The sequence below is a fragment of the Balaenoptera borealis genome (assembly GCF_965194805.1).
Source record: "Balaenoptera borealis genome assembly, chromosome: 17".
Lineage (NCBI taxonomy): Eukaryota > Metazoa > Chordata > Mammalia > Artiodactyla > Balaenopteridae > Balaenoptera > Balaenoptera borealis.
This window is the reverse complement of record NC_138876.1, coordinates 54188797-54210757: the sequence shown is the minus strand read 5'-3', so window position 1 is coordinate 54210757 and position 21961 is coordinate 54188797. Positions and strand designations below refer to the sequence as shown.

General features: G+C 38.5%; 1 protein-coding gene across 1 annotated transcript; it reads right to left on the bottom strand.

Moving 5' to 3' along the window:
- Positions 1-421: 421 nt before the first annotated feature.
- On the bottom strand, positions 422-21328 carry SLC7A13 (solute carrier family 7 member 13). The gene is given in 7 exon segments (XM_082363688.1): positions 422-1871; positions 1875-1892; positions 4122-4483; positions 8908-9039; positions 12868-12971; positions 12973-13471; positions 13474-21328. Coding segments are annotated over 7 exon segments (1470 nt in total). The 5' UTR covers positions 13538-21328; the 3' UTR covers positions 422-1580.
- Positions 21329-21961: the final 633 nt, after the last annotated feature.

The window sequence follows — 21961 nt, the reverse complement described above, 5'->3', positions numbered from 1 at the left end:
AGCACATGTGCCCACACAGGCCAACTGGGACACAGGCTTCCCGCCTGTACCCACGCAGCCAGAGGAGGCTTTGGTGGGGGTGGGACACAGGCCTGGGGCCTGTGCAGCCCTCGGAGGCTTTGAGGGGTGCGGTGCTCAGGCCCAGGACACACACGTCCAGAGGAATCTTTGTTGGGGTGGTGCGTGGGCTGCCAGAACCCGCCTGGTCCTTGCAGGCTTTGGGGGGCCAGTGCTCAGGCCCACTGGGACCCATGCAGCCAGAGGAGGCCCTGGCAGGGCAGGGCTCAGACCCGGGACACTAGCAGGCTCACTGGGGCCCGAGTGGGTGGAGGAGACCCTGACTTGAGGGGTGGGCGAGCCCACTCAGGTGTGCCCACTGCCCAAGGAGGCCAGGCCAGCAGGTGGGGAAGGGCACTGCAATGGCAGCCCTGCCCTTTGTTCATCACTTAACAATGGTGCCCCACTTCCCTGGTGGCCCGGTCTTCCTCTGCCAACCTTCCCAGCTGTGAAGCCCTTCCCTCTTGCTGCCCCAGGCTGCCTCCCCACCGCCAACAGCCATCCCCTCCCCAGGTCCACCCTCCAAACCTCACTCTCCGGCACCCAGCCCTTCTCTCCACCAGGAGACACACAACTCAGGCTGGGGTGCACAGTGCTGCGATACAGACCATACACATAGGTCCCACTCTGTCCCGCCCTCCACAGACCAGCTGCCACATTCTCCTCTGATCCCCCAATCCCCTGAAGGTCCCTCTCTGTCCCCACTGATCCCCTCACCATGAGTGGGGCCCTCTGAGTGTGGGAATCTCTTTTCTTCCCTAGCCCCCCTTCAGGGGCACCAGTCCTGTCCCGCCTCCACTTTTCTTCCCCCCTCCTTCCCTCCCACGTCATACCCAGTTGCACAGAGATTCCTCCAGTCCCCATCGGTGTCTGAGGTCCCTCACTAGCACTCAGTAGGTGCTCTGCAAGTATTGCTCTGATGCATTCTTGTGTGCTTGTGAGGAGACGTGAACTCCACATCCTCTTACTCTGCCATCTTGACTCCGCCCCCTCTCCAAATGGGTTTGTTTTTTATATTCAAATCAGCACCAAAAGAAGAACTCAGGAAAGTTGAAGAGAATGGTTTTTTATTTTATTTTATTTTATTTATTTATTTATTTATTTTATTTTTATTTTTTATTTTTTATTTTTGGCCACACAGCACCACTTGTGGGATCTCAGTTCCCTGACCAGGGATTGAACGCCTGCCACAGCAGTGAAAACACTGAATTCTAACCACTAGACCACCAGGGAACTCCCATGCTTTTTTATTTTTAATTGTTAACTTTTATTACAAGACAACCACAACTTCAGTAAAGAAGGGGTGGGGTGCAGAAAAAATGGAAGAGTGGGAGAGACATCATCAATATATCAATGCAAACCAAGACTTAAGCTTTTTGCAAAACAACAGAGCTTTCATTACACATAACAATTTCTGTGTGATTTTTAAAGATAGGTACTGTCTTGTGTACTTCTGTATATATTATCTCATTTGAGAAAGAAAGTTACCATAGGTACTTTATCATTAATGTTCCATTATGTGCTTAATCTTTATTTGGAACTTGGTGTGTTTTTAGAAGGCTATTTTTTTTTTTCACAGTTCCTACTTCTACTTCTGACATCTGTTCATCAGACACTTCAGGGATGCAAATATTAAACAGCAATTGTAAATAACACGTCATCTTCGCAAACGAAAGCAACCTCAATTTAAAATATATTAAAGGTATATAAAACAGAAGTCCACTGAGAATAAAGAGACACACATAGATATAATACATATGTGGAGACTTCACCAAAGGTATCAAAACCAAGCGCAGGCTGATGGCTATTGCTGCCTATAGAAATGGCAAAAACACCTGAAAAGAGCAAAATTTTTTTTAAAAATTAGATATGAAAACCCATTTAAGGTACTTACCTATTTACATAAACAAAAAATAAGATATAAGTTACTGATAGAAAATGGGCTAAATTATCCATGAGTTTAGATAAATCTGGCTTACTATTTAAGATGCTGAAAATTCATATTGTTAGGGTGTTGGCTGTAGGGAATGAACATCTAGCATTTGACTGTTCATGAGTGAAAATAATCATGACCACTTGCCAGTAGGATAAACATCTTCTGGTCTAGAAGGCATGAGTTCTTTAAGAGGGAGTTCCTAAGGCCCAAAGGAAGTCAAAACAATTTTCCCAGAAAAATATCTCAAGGCAGTAGGAAATTCACGTCAATAACACAGAGTATCCTCAGACCCTCTGTTACTCAAGTAGATATTGACAGGTAAATATTATGGCTTTGTAGGCTCAGTATATTAAAAACAAAACAAATAAAAATAAATACTTTGGCCAAAACAATTCTCCTTATTTTTTGTGGATATTTTTGGTTTCTGTTTTTGCCAAAAACCTTGAATCCCTATCCTTGGCACTTGCTTTGTGTTAGGATTGCAAGTGTTTTGCACCAAACATTACCTCACCTAGGGAGAAAATTCAGTAGGCAGTCACTTTTGCAATGTATTTAAGAGATAGATATGAATCTATACCTCCAAAGTATAACACAGCTAGTCACAATTTATTAAAACCTTTAATTAGAGGGTCACTCATTTGAGGTTTAAATCATTAAGAAGCTCCTTTTAATGGGTAAAATACCCCTGAGAAAGATAACCTATCATCTCAGAGCTTACTATCAGTTATCCAAAAACTGAGAGAGGAGAGAAGAGCATTCATGTGGGCATTAGAGACAAATTTCAACCACTTACGTTATGGTTACCCTTGCCTTCCTTTTTGATGCAAATGAATATCAAATAATAATATAAATAATAATAACTATCAATGTGGCTCTGTATTGTTTGCATGCCTTAGCTCATTTAATACATCCCACATTCTTAGGAGGTAAGCATTATTTATTCCCATTTTAGGTCTGAAGACACTGAGGATCAGTGGTTAAAAAACAAGAAGATTCCCCTTCCCTATGTACTCTCTGAGCATACTCTGGAGGCCACCATGTAGCAATGATCATACTATGGTTTTGGTTCATCTGACTGTCTAGATAGATTATAGTCTGCCTGAATGCAGAAGCCAAGTCTTATTCCTTTCTGCACCCAGAATACCTAGCAAGGTACTCAAATCATAGTGGCTTCTTAATAATTGATATAATTAGGGGATGGTTGGATGGAAGTAGAAGGAACTGAAAAGAAAAGATGGTTGTAAGTCAACCAAAGCTGATGATTAAAACATTGCTTCCTCCCAGAGTTCTTTCTTATATTTTGTACTTAGTGAGAGACAAACATCCTAAAGAGACTGCCTAGATTTGAATCTTGGCTCCACTCCATGCTGTGTGACCTTGGGCAAGTGACAACTTTTATAGACCTATTTCCTGATCTGTAAAATGGGCATAACACTAGTATCTGTCTTCTGTATTACTGAGAGAAATAATTTTGATAATCCAAGCAAAGCTTTTAACATGATGCTGAGCCAACCAAGACTATTTTACTATTCTGATCATCAAAGCATCAAGCCACCTTTCTCCAATAGTTTCCTTACGCTGTCCAGTTTTTTCTTCTTTCCTTTTCTATGATTAAAGAGCACTCCTGTGAAACCCTTCTTCATCCAGACTGAAAGTAAGTTTAAATGTAAGTAGAATTGAAAGGATGGAATTTGTTGGTGATCAAGTTAAGCTGACGTTTCAGGACAGGAGATGTTATAACTTGTGACCCCACAGCAGCACTTGCCTCTTCTTATTTCTCACCTGCTAAATCTGACCCTGACTGTGGAAGATACTGGTATGCAGTGGTAGCTAGTTACAGAAGTAAACAAAGTAATCTCTGCTGAAAAGACTCATAATGATTTGTCTGACAGTCCAGAGGACTATCCTTCTCTCTAATAAACCGAACAGAACCTGGGAGATTTTATATTGAGTAAAATCTACCCAATAAAAATCAAAATTAAATCTAAGACCAAATTATCTGTACATGCTTCACAATTTGTTAGTAATAAAAAGATTTACATGTAGACATTCTGAATATAGTCTTCCAATATATTTACACCCAGTATCTTTGATTTCACACAGAAAATATTAGAAAACTCACTTTTACCTTATAAGGTCGAGGTAGATTGGGCTTTTGGTATCTCAGTTTTAGTATTCCTGTCATTGATAAAGCAGACCAAATAGAAACTACAATATAAAGATAGTTTATCAAATCAATTAGGTTTTTCAAGACAACCGCAATGGACGCCATAATGACAAGTAGTAGCACAGATATAAATGTAGAGGAGTAAATATTAAGCATGTTAAATAACAAAGGCAGCTGGCCCTCTTGGTCTGCAATGTATATTACTCTTGATGATTCAAATACGTTAATCAGAAGGTTGCTAAATAATGAGGCAGAAATACCAAAAGGAATAACCCATGTTAATGAGGGGATAACTCTATCAGTCCATGTGATAGCCACAGCATCTGCAGAAAAACCAGAACACAAGAAAATATATTCAAAAAGAGAATGATAAAACTTTAAAAATTATTTTTAAATAAAAGCAAGACATTTAAAAAGTCATTAAAAATTTGAATTTCATTTAATTTCACTCTTTATTTCCTTATGCATGTGTCCATTTTAGCTCTGTCAAACCAGTTATTATTGTATGTGTATTCCCCAATAGAAGAGGAATTTCACTTCTTGAGGGCAAAGAGCATTTCCTTTCTATAAAACTAGTACTTCATTCAGTGACAGACGTAGAGTAAATTTTCAATGATACTTGTGAAATAAATTGATTTTGTTGAATGGATGATTGAGTGAGTGCTTAAACTAAAACTAGTTTACAGAGTGCTGATAATTACAGTCAGAGTGAAAAAAATCACGGTGCAATGCTGCTGACACAGGAATGAGACTCGCAAAGTTCCCATATCATGGTGCAATTTGACATACTTAACAGAAATAAAAATAAACCATGTAGACAGGGAAAATAAATTACACACAGATTAAAATACTTATGACATTTGGGCACTAGCCTAAACTATAGACCAGGGGTCTCTCAGGGGAGGTGGTTTTGCTCCTCAGGGGTCATTTGACAAAGTCTGGAGACATCTTTGGTTGTCACAACTGAGGAGGTAGGAGGTTACTGCTGGCATCTAGTGGGTAGAGGCCAAGGATGCTGCTAAATATCCTACAATGCATGGGACAAAACAACAAAAAATGATATGGTCCAAAATGTCTAGTGCTAAGATTGAGAAACCTTGGTATTGACCAATCTTTAACGAATATTGTGACTTTTTTACTTAAAGGTGAAGAGATCTTATGAACACTAATTCAGTATAAGTCAGTAGATATAAAAGGCATCAGTGAAAACAATTATCCACTATCTATGAGAACCTATCTGAATCCAATTCATATTATGTAGGATATATAAACTAGGATAGATCATTCAGACTCAGAAAAAAAAATTCTCAGTTTTTCAGTGGAAAGAGTGCAACACGATCTTGTGTCCCTGGGGATAGGGGTCCTCCAGGGTTATGGCAAAGTTGTTTTCCAGGGGAGCCTCCAACACGTCAACATACTGGCTTATAACAAACAGTAAAATATTTTCAATATGATGAAATTGAAATATCATCAGTGGTTCCTGTTCTTTAAAGTCTATTTTTTAAAGCCCTTTCAAATAGCCTCAAGTGCTCTTTTCACTATTCTCTTTAATGCTATTCTATAATATTGGGTCTTGTTTTAAAATGTCTCCTGCCTCACTTAATATTCATTTTAAATAAGGTATTGTTGGTAATTCCTCCTGAAAAGTCATACCTCCACACATTTTCCATTTTCAGACACATTTCAGAAATACTTCTTTCCAGTAGTGAAGCCCTTGTTCTCCTTTGATTTTCCATCCTTTACAAACCTGGTTGGTTATAATTAGGGGAGGTTCTAGTTCAGCTCTGCTGCATAATCTTTATCTCTATCTTACAAGTGATTTTTTTTTTCTTTTTCATTCCTTTCCTTATGTCATTTGTTTTCTTTAAAAAATTATATTATATATGTTTTTGATAAAAAGTAAAATAAATAGCTCCGAAACACATAAAGTAAAAAGTAAGTGTCCCTTTCTTTGCCAATCCTTCATTCACACACCCCAGAAATAACTACTGTTAACATCTTTTTTGATACTCTTTCATAAATTTTCTATGCATATATAAGCATCTGTGAGAGGTATGTATATGTGTACATATATGTATTTGTGTGTGTGTGTGTGTATGTGTGTGCACCTGCACGGTTAATCTTGCTTTTTTCACCTTCCAATACATCTTGATCATATTAGTACATATACATCCATCTAATTATCTTTAAAATTTTTCAATATTCCATTATATAACTGCAACTTAAATTCTTTACTATTTCCATATTGGTGGATTTTTAGGTTGTTTTCAATTTTTTGCTAATTAAAAATGTTCTTTAATGAACACACTTGTGTCCTCAGGTGTTGGTGCACTTCTCCTCTGAGAGTAAATTCTTAGAAGTGGGATTTGTGAGTCAAAAGGTATATACTTTTTAAAATAAGCTAGGTATTACAAAATTACTCTGCAAAAATGATTGTACCAATTTTCTAGTTAGTGATTCTAACATTTTCAGTTTCCTCTCAAAGTACTTAATCATGCCTGGTTGACCAGCTATCTGCAGGCTGCTTCTGGTCAAAGAAACCTTCTTAGCCTCTGCTCCCAGACAATATACTTACTCTTTTGGATTATCTTTTCCTATGCCAATAGTCTCTAGTTTCAAATACAACATGGAACCCTCAAGAACACCAAGTGGGAGCACCCCTGTCAATAGTGTGTTAGCAGGGCTTTCAGGAACTTTGAAATCTTCAGGCTGAAAAAACCAGGAACCTGTGCTCCTCACTATGACATTTCCACAAACCTCATTCTAGAGGGACAGGCTTCCCCCACTGTGCTCTAGAACTTACTATTTTTTCTTCTAAGAAAAACACACACATCCTAGATGCTCTATATCCCTTTGTAGCTTTTCATGTCTTTTAAATATACCCATTTGTTTGAAAACATTCACTCCTTAATCCTTAAAATTCCTTAATTTAGGAATCTATTTCTTTTGTTTATAATTTTTTCTCCTACTATATAAAATTTGCCATTCATTAAAGAAAATTTGGAAAATTTAGTAAAGAATAAACAAAAATCACCCTCAATATCATTCCAACAGGTCATTATTAATTAGTTACTGGTACTTTCTGTTTTATATTGTAATATAGATCCTGCCTTTGCTCTCATTATTACATTATAAACAGCCTTTTTACTTTAAGTATTCTTCAAAAATATGATCTTTGAAAAATCTCAGGATGGTCTATTATATAAATTTCTATAAAGTATTTATTTATTTTAAATTTATTGGATATTTTGGTGGTCTTTAATTTTTTGCTCTCATAGGTAATGCTATGATGATTGTCCCTGTACATACATTTTTCATGTATAGCTCTGATTATTTCCTTAATGTAAGTTCATAATACAATAAAAGGTAGATATTTGAAATCAAAAATATTATTTCAGAATTTAAACAAGATCTAAGGGTGATATGTCTAAAAGAGTTGTATCAATTATAGTCAAAACACTTCATGTGTCTTCCATACATGCCAAAACTACTATACCGCCCACAAAAATGCTGCAACTATTATGACACACCAGAAGAGATATTCATCATTTTTAACAACGAGTATGACCAGAGCACTGGCCAAAACAGATGCCAGCTTCAGTGAGCCATTACAGCTGAGCCAGCTGACCAACAGCCCTGACCACACCTGTACCTAGCTTCATAAATTTATTTTCTACATAATCAAAGTAGTTAATAAATCATTACTTGTTTTTGTCCAATTTAACAATTGGTTTGTTCCCACAAATACTCAGAATCTTGACTATCTCTAGTGTACAGCTCCCTAACAGAGCTAGACCACTGTGAATCAACACTGATACCATGCATATGGCAGCTTCCTACATGGCAGTAACACAAGAATTGAGGCAAAGTGTGTTAGGACTTTTATATTAAACCTCCCTTAGATTTATTTCCAGTGCCCCAAAGATTTACCAAAACAGTAATAGCTACACAAAAGACATTAGTCCCAAAAGTACTGGCTGATAACTCAACGTTTAATGCTGGTTTGAGTAAATTGCTGGTCTTTCATATTTCCTCTTCCTCATTTCTTTCCAAATTTCCTTTTATTCCTTGAACCTGTTACTCATTTTTAAATATATGTTTATTTCCTTAAGATTTTCCTATTCTTTCATTTTTTATTCTACAACTAGGGCCCTAAAATAGTTATCTTTTAGTCAAATTTCCAATATGTTCAGGGCCCTTTGCCACCATAAATTTTAGAGTTATTTATGCTAAATAACAACATTATATTACATATTAATCATATTAACTATGTATATCACTTGACCATTAGCATCTATTCTTTTAATTGTTAATGTCCTACATTTCAAGTTTATCATTCTTTATGTCACCTAGAAGAACATTTGGAAAATTCATGTTATGAAATTTTTAGTAGATATAATATATGTATTATATATATTATAAGCACTGATTACACAGTGTCACTCTGGTGAGAAGAGATCATGAAAGGAATACTAACATTTTGAACCCAGTCTGCACCATACGCCATCATTATACGTACTTTTCCATATTATCAGAAAACACATTACCATGATCAAATGTGAAACTCATTTCTAAGCCAAATCATGCTCTTTGGCCCCTCTGTTATTTTCAAAAATTACAAATTGACTCTCTATAAAATAATGAAAAGCAAACAGCAGTCTCAACTGGTAAAATCATACTTACATATGCTAAAAGGACCAGAACTGTCCTTATTATTATTTATTGTCTTAGTTATTTACATACAAACCTGAAGAGAGAATTTCCTTGGGTGTCAGAGCAGTCAGGTAGGAGATGTTAACCAGAAAATAAACAATAGTCACCAGAGGGATTGCAGTAAATATGCATTTTAGAACTGTCTTCCTGGGTTTCTTCAGCTCCCCTATAACACGCAAAAGAGCAAAATCACAACTTGTAAAACTTATGCCTTAAATTAATCTTTAAAATTGCTCCATGTATCAAGTGTTGGGCTGGACTCTTCCTATCCTCCCCAGCCACCACCACCATCACACACGCACGCACGCACAGAGTGGGAACTGCTACACACACCCCTCCCTTCAGAGCTTGGTGCTAAATGAAAAAAAAGGAGGTTAATATCTTCATTTCCCCCATAGATGGTAAAATTTCTGAAGAAATGCACAAGAATGAAAATGAAGGCTTAGCCCATAAGACCCTGTAGGTTTGGAGTCTACCTGTGTCTTCAGTCTCCTTTGTTAGGTACTAGGTACTGAGTTTGAGTAGTGGGAATACAGTGGTGAGCAAAAACAAGCATGAAGCTCAACATTAAGAGGAGGACCTATGATTAATTCAATAATCACCTGAAGAAAAGTTAAAATAGTGACTGTGGTAAGCGTCCATGTGAAAAGGGAGAAAGGGCTGTGAGAATACAGTATATGACAAGTTGATGATCCCCTTTGCTATCCGTGTTACAGGCACACTGGTCTTCTTTCAGTTTCTCAAAAGTGTCGTGCTCCTTGTTGCCCTCAGCCCATTCTTTCACGTGGAATGTTCTTTCCTTTTCTAGTTGCCTAGTTGACACTTACCCTTCCTTCAGGAATCATAACTTCTTCTGGGAAAATAGGAGCTAAAAACCTCCTAGGCTAACAAAATTGTCCTATTATACATTCTCATAGCATCTGTGAAAAGAGTAAAAGAGTCCGTCATAAATACTCTCTCCCTGTAGTCTCTTTACCTTCCCTTTATGCCAATATTAAGTGCAGAAAAGACGTTGTGATTTAGCATCATATATAATGATTTTCCAGGATAGTCTTATTCTCAAATATTGTCCCATTTGTGACACCATTTTCCCCAGTCTCAGTTCTCTGAGAATTATCCCTGACATAAAGTATTGAACATTATAGCTATGTGTACACAATGTGACTCTGTGCCCTGGTAATAGGTAATAGGACCAAGCACAGACCTCTGACTCACTGGAAGCCAATCATTGCCAGTACACGAGAAGATTTCTTGCAAGAATTTGAACCATATGTCAACAAAACTGAATCAGGAAAAAAGCACGTAATGGCAGCACAAAAATCCAGCTAATAACTCTAGTTTTTAAGTTCTAGAGCTTCCCTAATTCCTGTTGTTCCTGAAGACTGGTTGCTCAGGTCTTCCTTGAAATACAACATTATCCTTCCAGCAAGTTCCCCTTTGCTTGTTTAAGCTAATGTGTGTGGGTTTTTGTTACTTAAAGCTAAATCCCTCTGACTAATAAATATTTGTCCTTTGACAAATGTCAGATTCCTTCCATCTGCATCTGCCCAAAGGTTGAATGTAATGTCCATGGCATACACAAATATGAGCTGATTAAGTACTTGATGAGTAAAGAATTAGAAAGCTCTCATTTAAATGCAGCCTGAGCCACTTAACTATTTATGGGCTTCTGGACAATTTATTGACTGTCAAGGTTTCAATTTCCTTACCTGTATATTGGGGAAATGGAAAATACAGAGACAATAAAATTCCAATCAAATGCCTAGCACTTATTAAGTTATTAATGACTACGGTTATTAGTTAAAGCTTTTGGGCAAGCAAAAGGGCTACTTTTAGGATTACCTGTACTTTCCTCTGGGCCTTTTGCTCTTTTTCATTATGTATTAGATTGTTACAGAGGAGATAGGAATATTATACAATATAATAGCTAGACAGGTAGCGAATATCCTTGGTTTTGAACTTAAAAGATGGCTGTTCCTATGGTAGGCAAAGTCAGCTGCCTACAAATTACTATTTTACTGGTAAAAGTGTTACTTAGAAGTTATTTATACTTAAAATTTATTAAGTAAATTAACAATCCCTGCATACACTGAAATTCCTTCAGCTTTTGTTTACTGCTAGCTGGTTTTCAAGAATTCTGTAATAATTGATAGGTTAGCAAATTTTGTTAATCTGTTTTCAGCAAAGTTATCTAGCAATGAAACATCTTTGGCAATGGAACAAGATGAAATTGGCACAGATAGACGCCAAAGATACCTCTTCTATCCTTAAAAGAGAGAGAGACAAAATGAGAGAGAGAGAAAAAAGAAAATTTTTCTCATTATGCTAGCCTCTCAAATTGCAGTGACCCATTTACTCATAAAAGACTAATCTCTTATAGCTTTCTTTTCTCAATACTTCACTTTTAAATTCAAAGCCAAATTTCCTTTCATGCTCAAAATTCACCAATAATCTCTTAAAATTTTTTCTGATCAGTTCTCACACTCCTCAATTTCTGAAGCATTTCACCATGTTGATTTCACCCCCTTTTGGAAACATGGTGATTTTCTTTCATAATTCTCTAAATTTCCTCTGGCTTCTTCAGCAGATCTTCTTTCTCCACCTACTGCTTAAAAGTTGGCATTCTCAAGATGTTAAAAAAAAATTTAAAAAATAAAAATAATAAAAATTAAAAAAAAAAAAAAGTTGGCATTCTCCAGTCATCTGTCTCCAGTCCTATGCCATCTTGTTCTACCTCTCTCTAGGTGCTTGGCTTAGCAATCGTATCTATTATCAATCCCATCAGGTGGAAAGCATTTTTGCTGTCACCCAAGATTGTGTGCCATGTCTTATACACACCTGCACACTTCTAGTCTCCACAGCTTCACTCAGATTTTTCTACTGCTAGAATTTTTTGGATTCAGTGAAAATTGCTACCTTTTCCACTTGATGACACAGCAAAAGGTGATTTTACCTTCCACTGAATTTCCATAGTAATTATATTTTTCCCTTGTAGCCACTTATTAAATACTATTGTGCCATTATTTGCTCATAAGGCACAGAATTATAGTGATTTTAAGCGATAATGCCCATTTTTCAAATGAAGAAGAAAAAAAAGTAAGTCCAGAGAGTTAAAGATACTTGCCAAGCTAGTAAGTGGCAGAATTCAGGCCAAAATGTAGGTATTGCCACTTCTACTAGACTATAAGCCTCTTTGGGGTAAAGAATACATCTTACTCATCTTCAGGCCCTAATACAGGGCTTTAAAAATAGTCAGTGTTTAAAAAAATATCTGCTGATTGAGTGATTTAATGAATGATGGACACGTCAGTCACTACAGGGGGTACTAAGATTAAAGGAAAAATTTGTTCAATAGTAGAGCGTCTGCTTAATGTTTAAATGTCAAAGAAAAATACTGATAAAATGGTTGACTTTGAGAAACATGAAATAAGTGTGCAAGTTTCCTGAGGAGGTGAGAGGGAAAGGATACAGGTAGAGTTCAAGGGAAGAGACTGACTTGGAAAGTGGAGAGAAAACTTTTGTCCTGACGTTGAAGGGAAGAGTATTAAGTCCAGCCTTAGAGCAGTCAAGGATATCTGATTCTATTCTTTTTAAAAATACTTGAGCCTGAGTGTGTCACACCCACCCATAACACAAACATAGTCTGCATTGGATTATTATTGGATTCACGGTTTCATGGAAGGGGAGTATTTCCACAACCCCAGAACTAGTTTGACATGGAGGTCCCATATCTGTGGTCCCAGGATAGAAAGCTGAAAAAGAGAAGTTATTCGAGAAAATAAATACTTTGGAATAACTGTGGAAAAAATTAAAGAGTAGGTGATAAGTGCAGAGCTGGCATATCCTGATCTGATTTAGAAAATAATAAGGAAGAAAAAATAGATTGAGTCATTTATTTTAAATGAAACACAAAATATAATAAAAGATGTGCATTTCACATGGCATGCAATAAGTCATGGCTTGAGATTTTTTTTCTCAAGGTATTGTTGGTTACCTGCTATATACATAGAACATCCTCCACCTGAATATGAAAAATATCCTTGGAAGACAGCTTCTATAAACCGGGAGGCTTCTGGAAACTCAGCACCGAAGGAGTTCTAGATTCTGCTTCCTCCCTCTCACCAGCAACACTACTCCACTTAGGGAAATAAGGCCGAGTATGGCCATTTTCAGCACGGTGCTGGATATCTGAAGCCAAGTCACCTCTTTCACACCACGAAAATTCAGAATTCCCACAATCCACAATATGGCCAGTGCCAGATATTTCTTTGGCAGCTTTGGAACAGAGCAGCTGGGATAAAAAGGCTGGATGCTGTACCCAGCGAGGAGCAGAGCTTGACTGGCAGCTAGCCCTGGCCCCAGAAACAAGGTTATCCAGAGGTTCAGGAAAGAGATCAAGTTGCTAAAACAGCTCTTGAGACAATAGTAGTGAGCTCCACAGCATGAGAAGGTTATACCTATCTCTGCGGAGCAGAGAGAGGTCATAATGGGCAATAAGGCACAACCAGCCCAGATGCACAGGGAGAGCCCCACGTTCATGCAAGAGTACTTCAATACCCCTTTGGGAGCCACAAAAATGCCTGCTCCAATTATATTAACAAAAAACTTGTGCCCCAGGAATATCCAAATACGCTCTTGAGCTGTATCTTCCTCTCTGCATCCATTGTAATTGAAGAATTTTTAAATTTTATTTATATAAATTATAATTTCTGAATTTTCTTGCCTATGTTGCTGGAAAGGATGTTCATGGATTCTCTGAAATAAAAGAGTGCTGCCCTTTTTTTCCACCGTTGTTAAATATAGCCTATGTTCAATCATTAACAAAATATATGTGATGCATCCAAGTAAAATAATGTAAGGTTATTTGGAAGGGTTTAAGTCTGACCTGTTTTTTTAATTATTATCAAAATAATACATTCAGATGGAAAAAAAGGATTTCAATAAGACAGGATATTACAGCAAAAAGCAGGGGTTTCCTGCTCTATTTCACTTCTTCCCAAACATATTCCCAGTTCTTTTTTCTGGAAACAACCATTTAAAAGTATATATGGTTTTGGTTCTTTTTGGTGGTTGCTTCCACAACTCTAAACAGTATGAAAATACTTTTATTCTTATATATCTCTGCTTAAGAAAGTGTCCGTTGACTTCCTCCCATGAACACTGAGGAATTAGCTCACTTACTATCCTCTCACTTACTCTACTCCTTCTTCCTCCCATTTTTTACCATCAAGCTCTCAAGAAACCAAGTATTTACCTTTCATCAAGTTCATGGAAACCAATTAACAAGGTGAAGGAGTGAAAGACCCTGCAACATAAGCCTGTCCCCTAAACAGCCATCATTCTGGTTTCCTGGGTCACATGCAGAAAGATGTGTACAGGAAGTATAGGATGACGCCTGACCCCCATGGACAGAAGGAAAGAGGATCCTGATCATCTGAGCAAGGTCTGAGCCTTAATAGCTCTTATATATGTTGACTCTACAATGCAAAGTGTTGTCCTGAGCATCTCTAAAGCCTCATAAGCTTGGAGCACACCCCCTGCCTCGGAAGTAAATTATTTCCAAATTATCCTTTAAGAGTAAATGAAAATGAAATTGTTTATGTTTTTGCTTTGGTTGTGGGTAAACTGGCTATTTTCTGGCAGATTGCATCTGATCTGCCAGAAAGTCCAGTAATAATACTGTACAGATCTCAATAAACATGAGCGGGTTCACTACCCAAATGAAAGCATGCCTCCCTTCCTATCCCAGAGAGAAGGACTTAGGAGTGAGGGAAGGAGACCAGAAAGCTCACCTTAAAATAGAAATACAGTATGTGAAATAAGCCACACACAAAAAGACAAGTATTGCATGATTCTATTTACATGAGATACCTAAAATAGTCAAATTCATAAAGTCAAAGACTGGAATGGTGGTTACCAGGGGCTGAGTTCAGGGGGAAGTGAGTAGTTGTTAATCAACAGTCATAAAATTTGAGCTATGAGTAAGCTCTAGAGATGTACAACATTATAACTACAGTCAGCAATAACGTACACTGAAAGTTTAAGAGGATAGATCCCATGTTAGGTACTTATCACAATAAAATATTTTAAAAGAAGGTAAAATATAATTTAACTCATGGAAAAAAGGAGACAAAGTAGAAGCAGGGGTCAGAGTTAGCCAATGTCCTGTCAATCAATCTCCCATCTACCTACTTTCAGGAGAGACAGTGAGTGAATCCACGACCCATGCCTTGGATTTCACAGCAGGAAAATAAGACTAGAGAAAGAACTATGGCTCCCAAATAGCAGTGTGGTAGCTTTGTAGTGTATGAATTACACATTAGGCTATGCTAAACTACATTTCCCAAATTTCTCAGTTAGAATGGACCATAAGGAAGATTCTTGTGTGAGATTTAGAAAGCAGAAGCGAAGCAGCAGTCACTTTGATATTTCACACTGACAAGGAACCCCTCCTTGACCAAACTTAATCAGGCTCCTTTGAGCCTTCATCCACGGCCTGCTCAGCACAGTTTAGCAAGAATACCCACACCCTTGCTATCTAATCAAGTTCCTCTTAGTCCTTCTCCATTCACTGACTCCCTCACTCTGCCCATGGCTATAAATTCCCAGCTGTCTTTGCTGTATTTGGTGTCAAGTTCATTTCTAGACTGAAGTCTCTTTCCCTTACGGCAGTAGCTCAAATAAAATCTGCCTTGCCATTTGTAACCAGCATTCTGGGCAATTTTTCTTTTACAATATACATTGTGTTATACATGATGGCCCACCCCTTTGCTGTAATTGTCATATATCTGCTGGCTTACCTCTCTAGCATGAGACAGTAAGCCTGTAACTCTTCCACCTTCACCAAGATCCTCCTTCAGTTGCTCAGCTTCTGGGTTTGGTATGTGTTTAGTTCCACCAAGAAGGGCCCCAACTTCTGCAAGATGTCCACACCATCAAGGTTAGTGGTAATAAAAACTGGCAGATTTCAGTTCATCTTTGTAGCTTCCAACTTGTTCTTGTTTTCCTTCACTTTTACATGCATCACCCCTTCTGGATGACCTAAACTTCAACTTACCAGCAGCAGACTTGAAGACAACAGCCTTAATAGAGACTACTTAATCAGCTCCCGCAATTACATAAAGTCAAATCTCTATAATAAGAAAATCCTTTTAGTTTTTATAGATAGAGATAGAAATAGAGATTCAGATAAAGAAATAAAGATAAATAGATATAGATGGATCTATACATAGATATAGAAATAGATGTAGATGTAGATAAAATTTCCCAGTGGTTCTGCTGCTCTAATTGATACAAGGAGCAAAAGGCTATACCATTTCATGCATCCCTGGAGTTTAATAGTATTCAAGTATGTCTGTGACACTGAAAAATAAGAGTGTAAAACAAGAAACTTGGGCTGGAATATCAACCCACATTTCTGGCTTTCTCAGGACTATCAGAGATTCTCCAAGCTCAGGGGAAACACTCTTTGAAACAGGACTCCTACTTTAAGGGGGGTATTCTTGAAGATTCTATGTGGAGCTACTCCATCAAAGGGGAGAATGTGTAAGTCATCCAATATTAGGTTCACTGGCATAACACCTCCAGTGCCCAGAGAATTATCTTCCACATAGCATGTAGGTGAGCTCAGTCCTTAGACAGAAACTCTGGAAAGCTAAATGAGAAACTGCCATGCCCATGTCTTTTCACACATGACTTAAGAAACAGAAGATTGGGAACAGCAGAGAAGAGACATTTCAAAAGACTAAATTTTACAGCGAGATGCCACCCTGAAGGGTTTACAGTGTTTTTCCTGTTTATCATTATTTTTCTTTTTCTATAATTGCCCTCGTAAGAGATCTGTCATGAAGGCAGACCTAAGAGTGTCAGTCTTGTTGAGTGTATATCATTACCTCAGTTGTACAGATATGCAAAAAGAGGCTTACAGAGGTAAAGGAACTTGTCCAATTCATAAGCCTCCAATCCTGTGTTACTCCATGTTCTTAATGTCTAATTCTACTTTTTGTAGCCCTGATTTAAAATGTAACTAATGTCAGATTGAGGATCCCCATATGTTTGCTCTTCCATAAAAACAACAAAATACTGAAAATTTTGTCAAAATCATCTTTTTCTGTACTTTAGAAACTAACCCAAGACCTGCCTCAATCTAGGGAGAATTTATTCAAGAAAAACTTCTGAACTTCCATTAGAATAGCTGAGTTTGTGGATTTTTAAATTTGCCCTATTCCCATCCTCCTTCCCCTAGCTCCAAACTAGTCTTGAAAACCAGCAGCCCTGACATATTGTAGCTGTAAAAATGAGCAGTGTTGCAGCCACTGAAAAGGGGCAAACCAGGAGCTCCTCCAAGAGCACCATCTCCAGAGCATTCTTCTTACTGGACCTATCTCTTGGCTCCTTGAAAAACCCCATATGCAGGGCTCGGAAAAAATCCCTCTCAGCAGAGTATTTAACTCAAGCAATCAACTACAGTTGTTGAACACAGCAACAGCCTAAGGCAGCAATGCCAGTTTAGGGGAGAAAAAAATCCAGCCTAAAATAGGAGATGTCCAGAAGGGCCTTTGGAAATAGCTGATATATTCTTAAATATCTAGAAGGCCATGTGCACATTCAGGGCTGTATAAATGCCCAGGAAAGATCTAACAGGGCTCCAGGCTCTCACCTCTGGCTGACAATGAGGCCCTGTGAAAACCGGAAATGAAGCGTAAGTTAGTCTAGTAATTTGCCTGAGCATAAAAGGAGTGCCTCAACCCACACAGAGAGCTCCTTAGCAAAGACTGGAAGGCTTATTGGTCCCAAGCATTTATGGGAATCTCTAATCAGTCATTAGCTGACTACTAAACCCACCTAGTAGAGAATACAGTGGCTGCACACTAGGGAATGCAAACTGTATTTGTTTATCAGGGCTGCCAAAAACAAGGTGTCTTAAAACAACAGAAATTTATTGTCTTATTGTTCTGGAGGCTAGAAGTTCAAAATCAAGATCTCAGCAAGGCCATACAATCTCCGACATCTCTAGGTGAGAATTCTTCCTCATCTCATCCAAATTCGGGTGATTTCTGGCAATCCACAGAATTTCTTGGTTTGCAGATGCAAGACTCCAGTTACATGTTCTTTTCTTCTTGTGTCTTCATATCTTCTTTTTCCTCTGTGCCTTTCTTGTTTCTTCATGAGTCACAAAATTTTTTTTTGTAACTGGACATTTTAGATAATGTGAATGTGGTAACTCTGGAAATCAGATCCCTCCTCCCCAAAGTTTGTTGTTATTGTTGTTATTGCTGCTGGTGTGTGTGTGTGTGTGTGTGTGTGTGTGTGTGTGTGTGTGTGTGTGTGTGTGTGCTTAATCAATTTCCTAGACTAATTCTATAAAGTTTATATTATGGATTGAATTGTGTTACTCCAAAAGACATGTTTAATTCCCAATACCTGGTACCTCAGAATGTGATGATATTTGGAAATAGGGCCTTTACAGAGGTAATCAATTTAAAATGAAGTCATTAGGGTGGGCCCTAATCCAGCATGACTAGTGTCCTTTCAAATTGATGAAAAACCAATAAGCCCCAAATAGAATAAACTTAAATAAGTCCATACCCTAGCACATTATAATCAAACTTAGATTCTTGAAAGCATCAAAAGAAAAATACTCATAATGTATAAGAAATTCTCAGTAAGATTAATGCTAACTTCTCATTAGAAACTATAGAGGCCAGAGGCAGTGGAATGATACAGTCAAAGTGCTGGGGGTGGATGGGGGAAGACTGTCAATCAAGAATTCTATATTCAGCAAAACTATTCCTCAAAATAGTGAGAGAAATTAAGATATTCCAAGGTAAACAAATGCTGAGGGAATTCACAACTACCAGCTCTAATGGGAATCTTTCAGTCTCAAAAGAAAAGACACTAGATGGTAACTCAAATCCACATGAAGAAATAGATTATCAGTAAGGATAACTACATAGATAAATATAAAACACAATACAAATACAATTTTTGTAACTTTTTTCCTCTATCTGATTTAGAAGACAACTGTATAAAGCAATTAATATAAATGTGTGTTGATGGTCTTATAATGTTTAAAGATATAATTTATATAACAATAATATCACATAAGAAAAAGGAGGGAATGGAGCAAATCTTCTCCTTTAGAGCAAAGGTTCTGTATGCTACTGAAATTAAGTTAATATTAATCTAAATTAGATTGCTTTAAGTTAAGGAGCCAGTTGTAATCCTCAGGGCAAACACTAAAAAAAATAACTTTTAAAAAAGAGTAAACAGGGCTTCCCTGGTGGCGCAGTGGTTGAGAATCTGCCTGCCAATGCAGGGGACACGGGTTGGAGCCCTGGTCTGCGAAGATCCCACATGCCGCGGAGCAACTAGGCCCATGAGCCACAATTTCTGAGCCTGTGCGTCTGGAGCCTGTGCTCCTCGACAAGAGAGGCCGTGACAGTGAGAGGCCCGCGCACCGCGATGAAGAGTGGCCCCCTCTTGCCGCAACTAGAGAAAGCCCTTGCACAGAAATGAAGACCCAACACAGCCAAAAATAAAATAAATAAATAAAAATTTAAAAAAAAAGTTAATGAGTATTTCTTAAAAAAAAAAAAAGAGTAAACAGAAAAAGAATTTAAATGGTACATTAGAAAATATGTATTTAACACAATAGAAGGTAGTAATGGAGGAACAGAGGAATAAAAAAGACATATAGAAAACAAATAGGAAAATTGCAAACATAAATCCTACCTAATCAGCAGTTACATTAAATGTGAATAATTAAATGCTCTGATCCAAAATGCAGAGACAGGCATGATGGATTTTTTTTTAATGATCCAATTATATATGGTATATAGGAGACACTTAGATTCAAAGACACAAATAAGTTAAAAGATACAAAAAGATACATAATACAAATGGTACCCAAGAAAGAGCTGGAGGGGTTATACTAACAAAAGACAAATAGACTTTAAAAAAAAATGCTACTAGATAGGAGAAACATTTTATAACAATAAAAGGATTGACTTACAAGAACAAATAATAATTATAAACACCTAAAAACTGAGTCCCAAATATATGAAACTAAAACTGACAGAATTGGAGGGAAAAACAGAAAATTCAACAAAGTTGCTCTCGGGAATTCCCTAGTAGTCCAGTGATTAGGACTCTGAGCTCTCACTGCCAAGGGCCAGGGTTTGATCTCTGATAGGGGAACTAAGGTCCCACATGCCACATGGCATGGCCAAAAGAAAAAAAAAAAGAGTTGAAAAAAAATAGTTGCTCTCAAAAATTGATAGAAGAACTGGAACAAAAATCAAAAAGAATTTATACAACTTAAAAAATATCAACCCACTTAACCTAACACCCATCAGCAGCAGAATATAAATTATTTTCAACCACACATGGAACATTTTACAAGATAGATCATACGTTAAGTCATGAAATAAATATTAATAAATTTAAATGGATTTGTCATACAAATAGAGTTAAATTAGAAATCAAAAACAGAAGGAAGCTATAACAATCAAGACTGTGTGGAACTGGCAAAAGAATAGACAAATAGATCAAGGGTACAGAATAGAGATCCCAGAAAGAGACCCACACAAATACAGTCAACTGATCTTTGACAAAGGAACAAAGGCAATTCAAAGGAGAAAAAAGAATCTTTTCAACAAATGGTACTGAAACAACTAAACATCCAAATGCAAAAAAAAAAAAAAAAAAATGAATCCAGACACACACCATACACATTTCATAAAAATTAACTCAAAATATATCATAGACCTAGATGTAAAACACAAAACTACAAAACTCTTAAACACAACATAAGATCGGAGAGGAGAAGATGGCTGAAGAGTAAGACGCAGAGATCAACTTCCTCCCCACAGATACATGAGAAATACATCTACACGTGGAACTGCTCTTACAGAACACCCACTGAACGCTGGCAGAAGATGTCAGACCTCCCAAAAGGCAAGAAACTCCCCACGTACTTGGGTAGGGCAAAAGAAAAAAGAAAAAACACAGACAAAAGAATAGGGACGGGACCTGCACCAGTGGGAGGGAGCTGTGAAGGAGGAAAGGTTTCCACACACTAGGAAGCCCCTTTGCAGGCGGAGACTGCAGGTGGCAGAGGGGGGAGCTTCGGAGCCACGGAGGAGAGCACAGCAACAGGGGTGTGGAGGGCAAAGCAGAGAGATTCCCACACAGACGATCGGTGCCGACCAGGACTCACTAGCCCAAAAGGCTTGTCTGCTCACCCGCTGGGGCGGGTGGGGCTGGGAGCTGAGGCTTGGGCTTCGGAGGTCAGATCCCAGGGAGAGGACTGGGGTTGGCGGCGTGAACACACCCTGAAGGGGTTAGTGCACCACAGCTAGCCGGGAGGGAGTGCAGGAAAAGGTCTGGAGCTGCCGAACAGGCAAGAGAGTTTTTCCTGCCTCTTTGTTTCCTGGGGTGCGAGGAGAGTGGATTCAGAGAGCCGCCTAAACGAGCTCCAGAGACGGGCGCGAGCTGCGGCTATCAGCATGGACCCCAGAGACGGGCATGAGACGCTAAGGCTGCTGCTGCCACCACCAGGAAGCCTGTGTGCGAGCACAGGTCACTATCCATACCGTCCCTCCAGGGAGCCTGTGCAGCCCGCCACTGTCAGGCTCCCATGATCCAGGGACAACTTCCCCGGGACAACGCACGGCGCGCCTCAGGCTGGTGCAACGTCATGCTTGCCTCTGCCACCGCAGGCTCGCCCCGCATCCGTACAACCCCTCCCCCCGGCCTGAGGAGCCAGAGCCCCTGAAGCAGCTGTTCCTTTAACCCCATCCTGTGTGAGCTAAGAACAGATGCCTTCAGGCGACCTACATGCAGAGGCGGGTCCAAATCCAAAGCTGAACTCAGGGAGCTGTGCGAACAGAGAAGAGAAAGAGAAATTTCTCCCAGCAGCCTCAGAAGCAGTGGATTAAAGCTCCTCAAAAAACTTGATGTACCCTGCATCTGTGGAATAACTGAATAGGCAGCGAATCGTTTAAAATTGAGGAGGTGGACTTTGTGAGCAAGATATATTATTTTTCCCCTTTTCCTCTTTTTGTGAGTGTGTATTTGTATGCTTC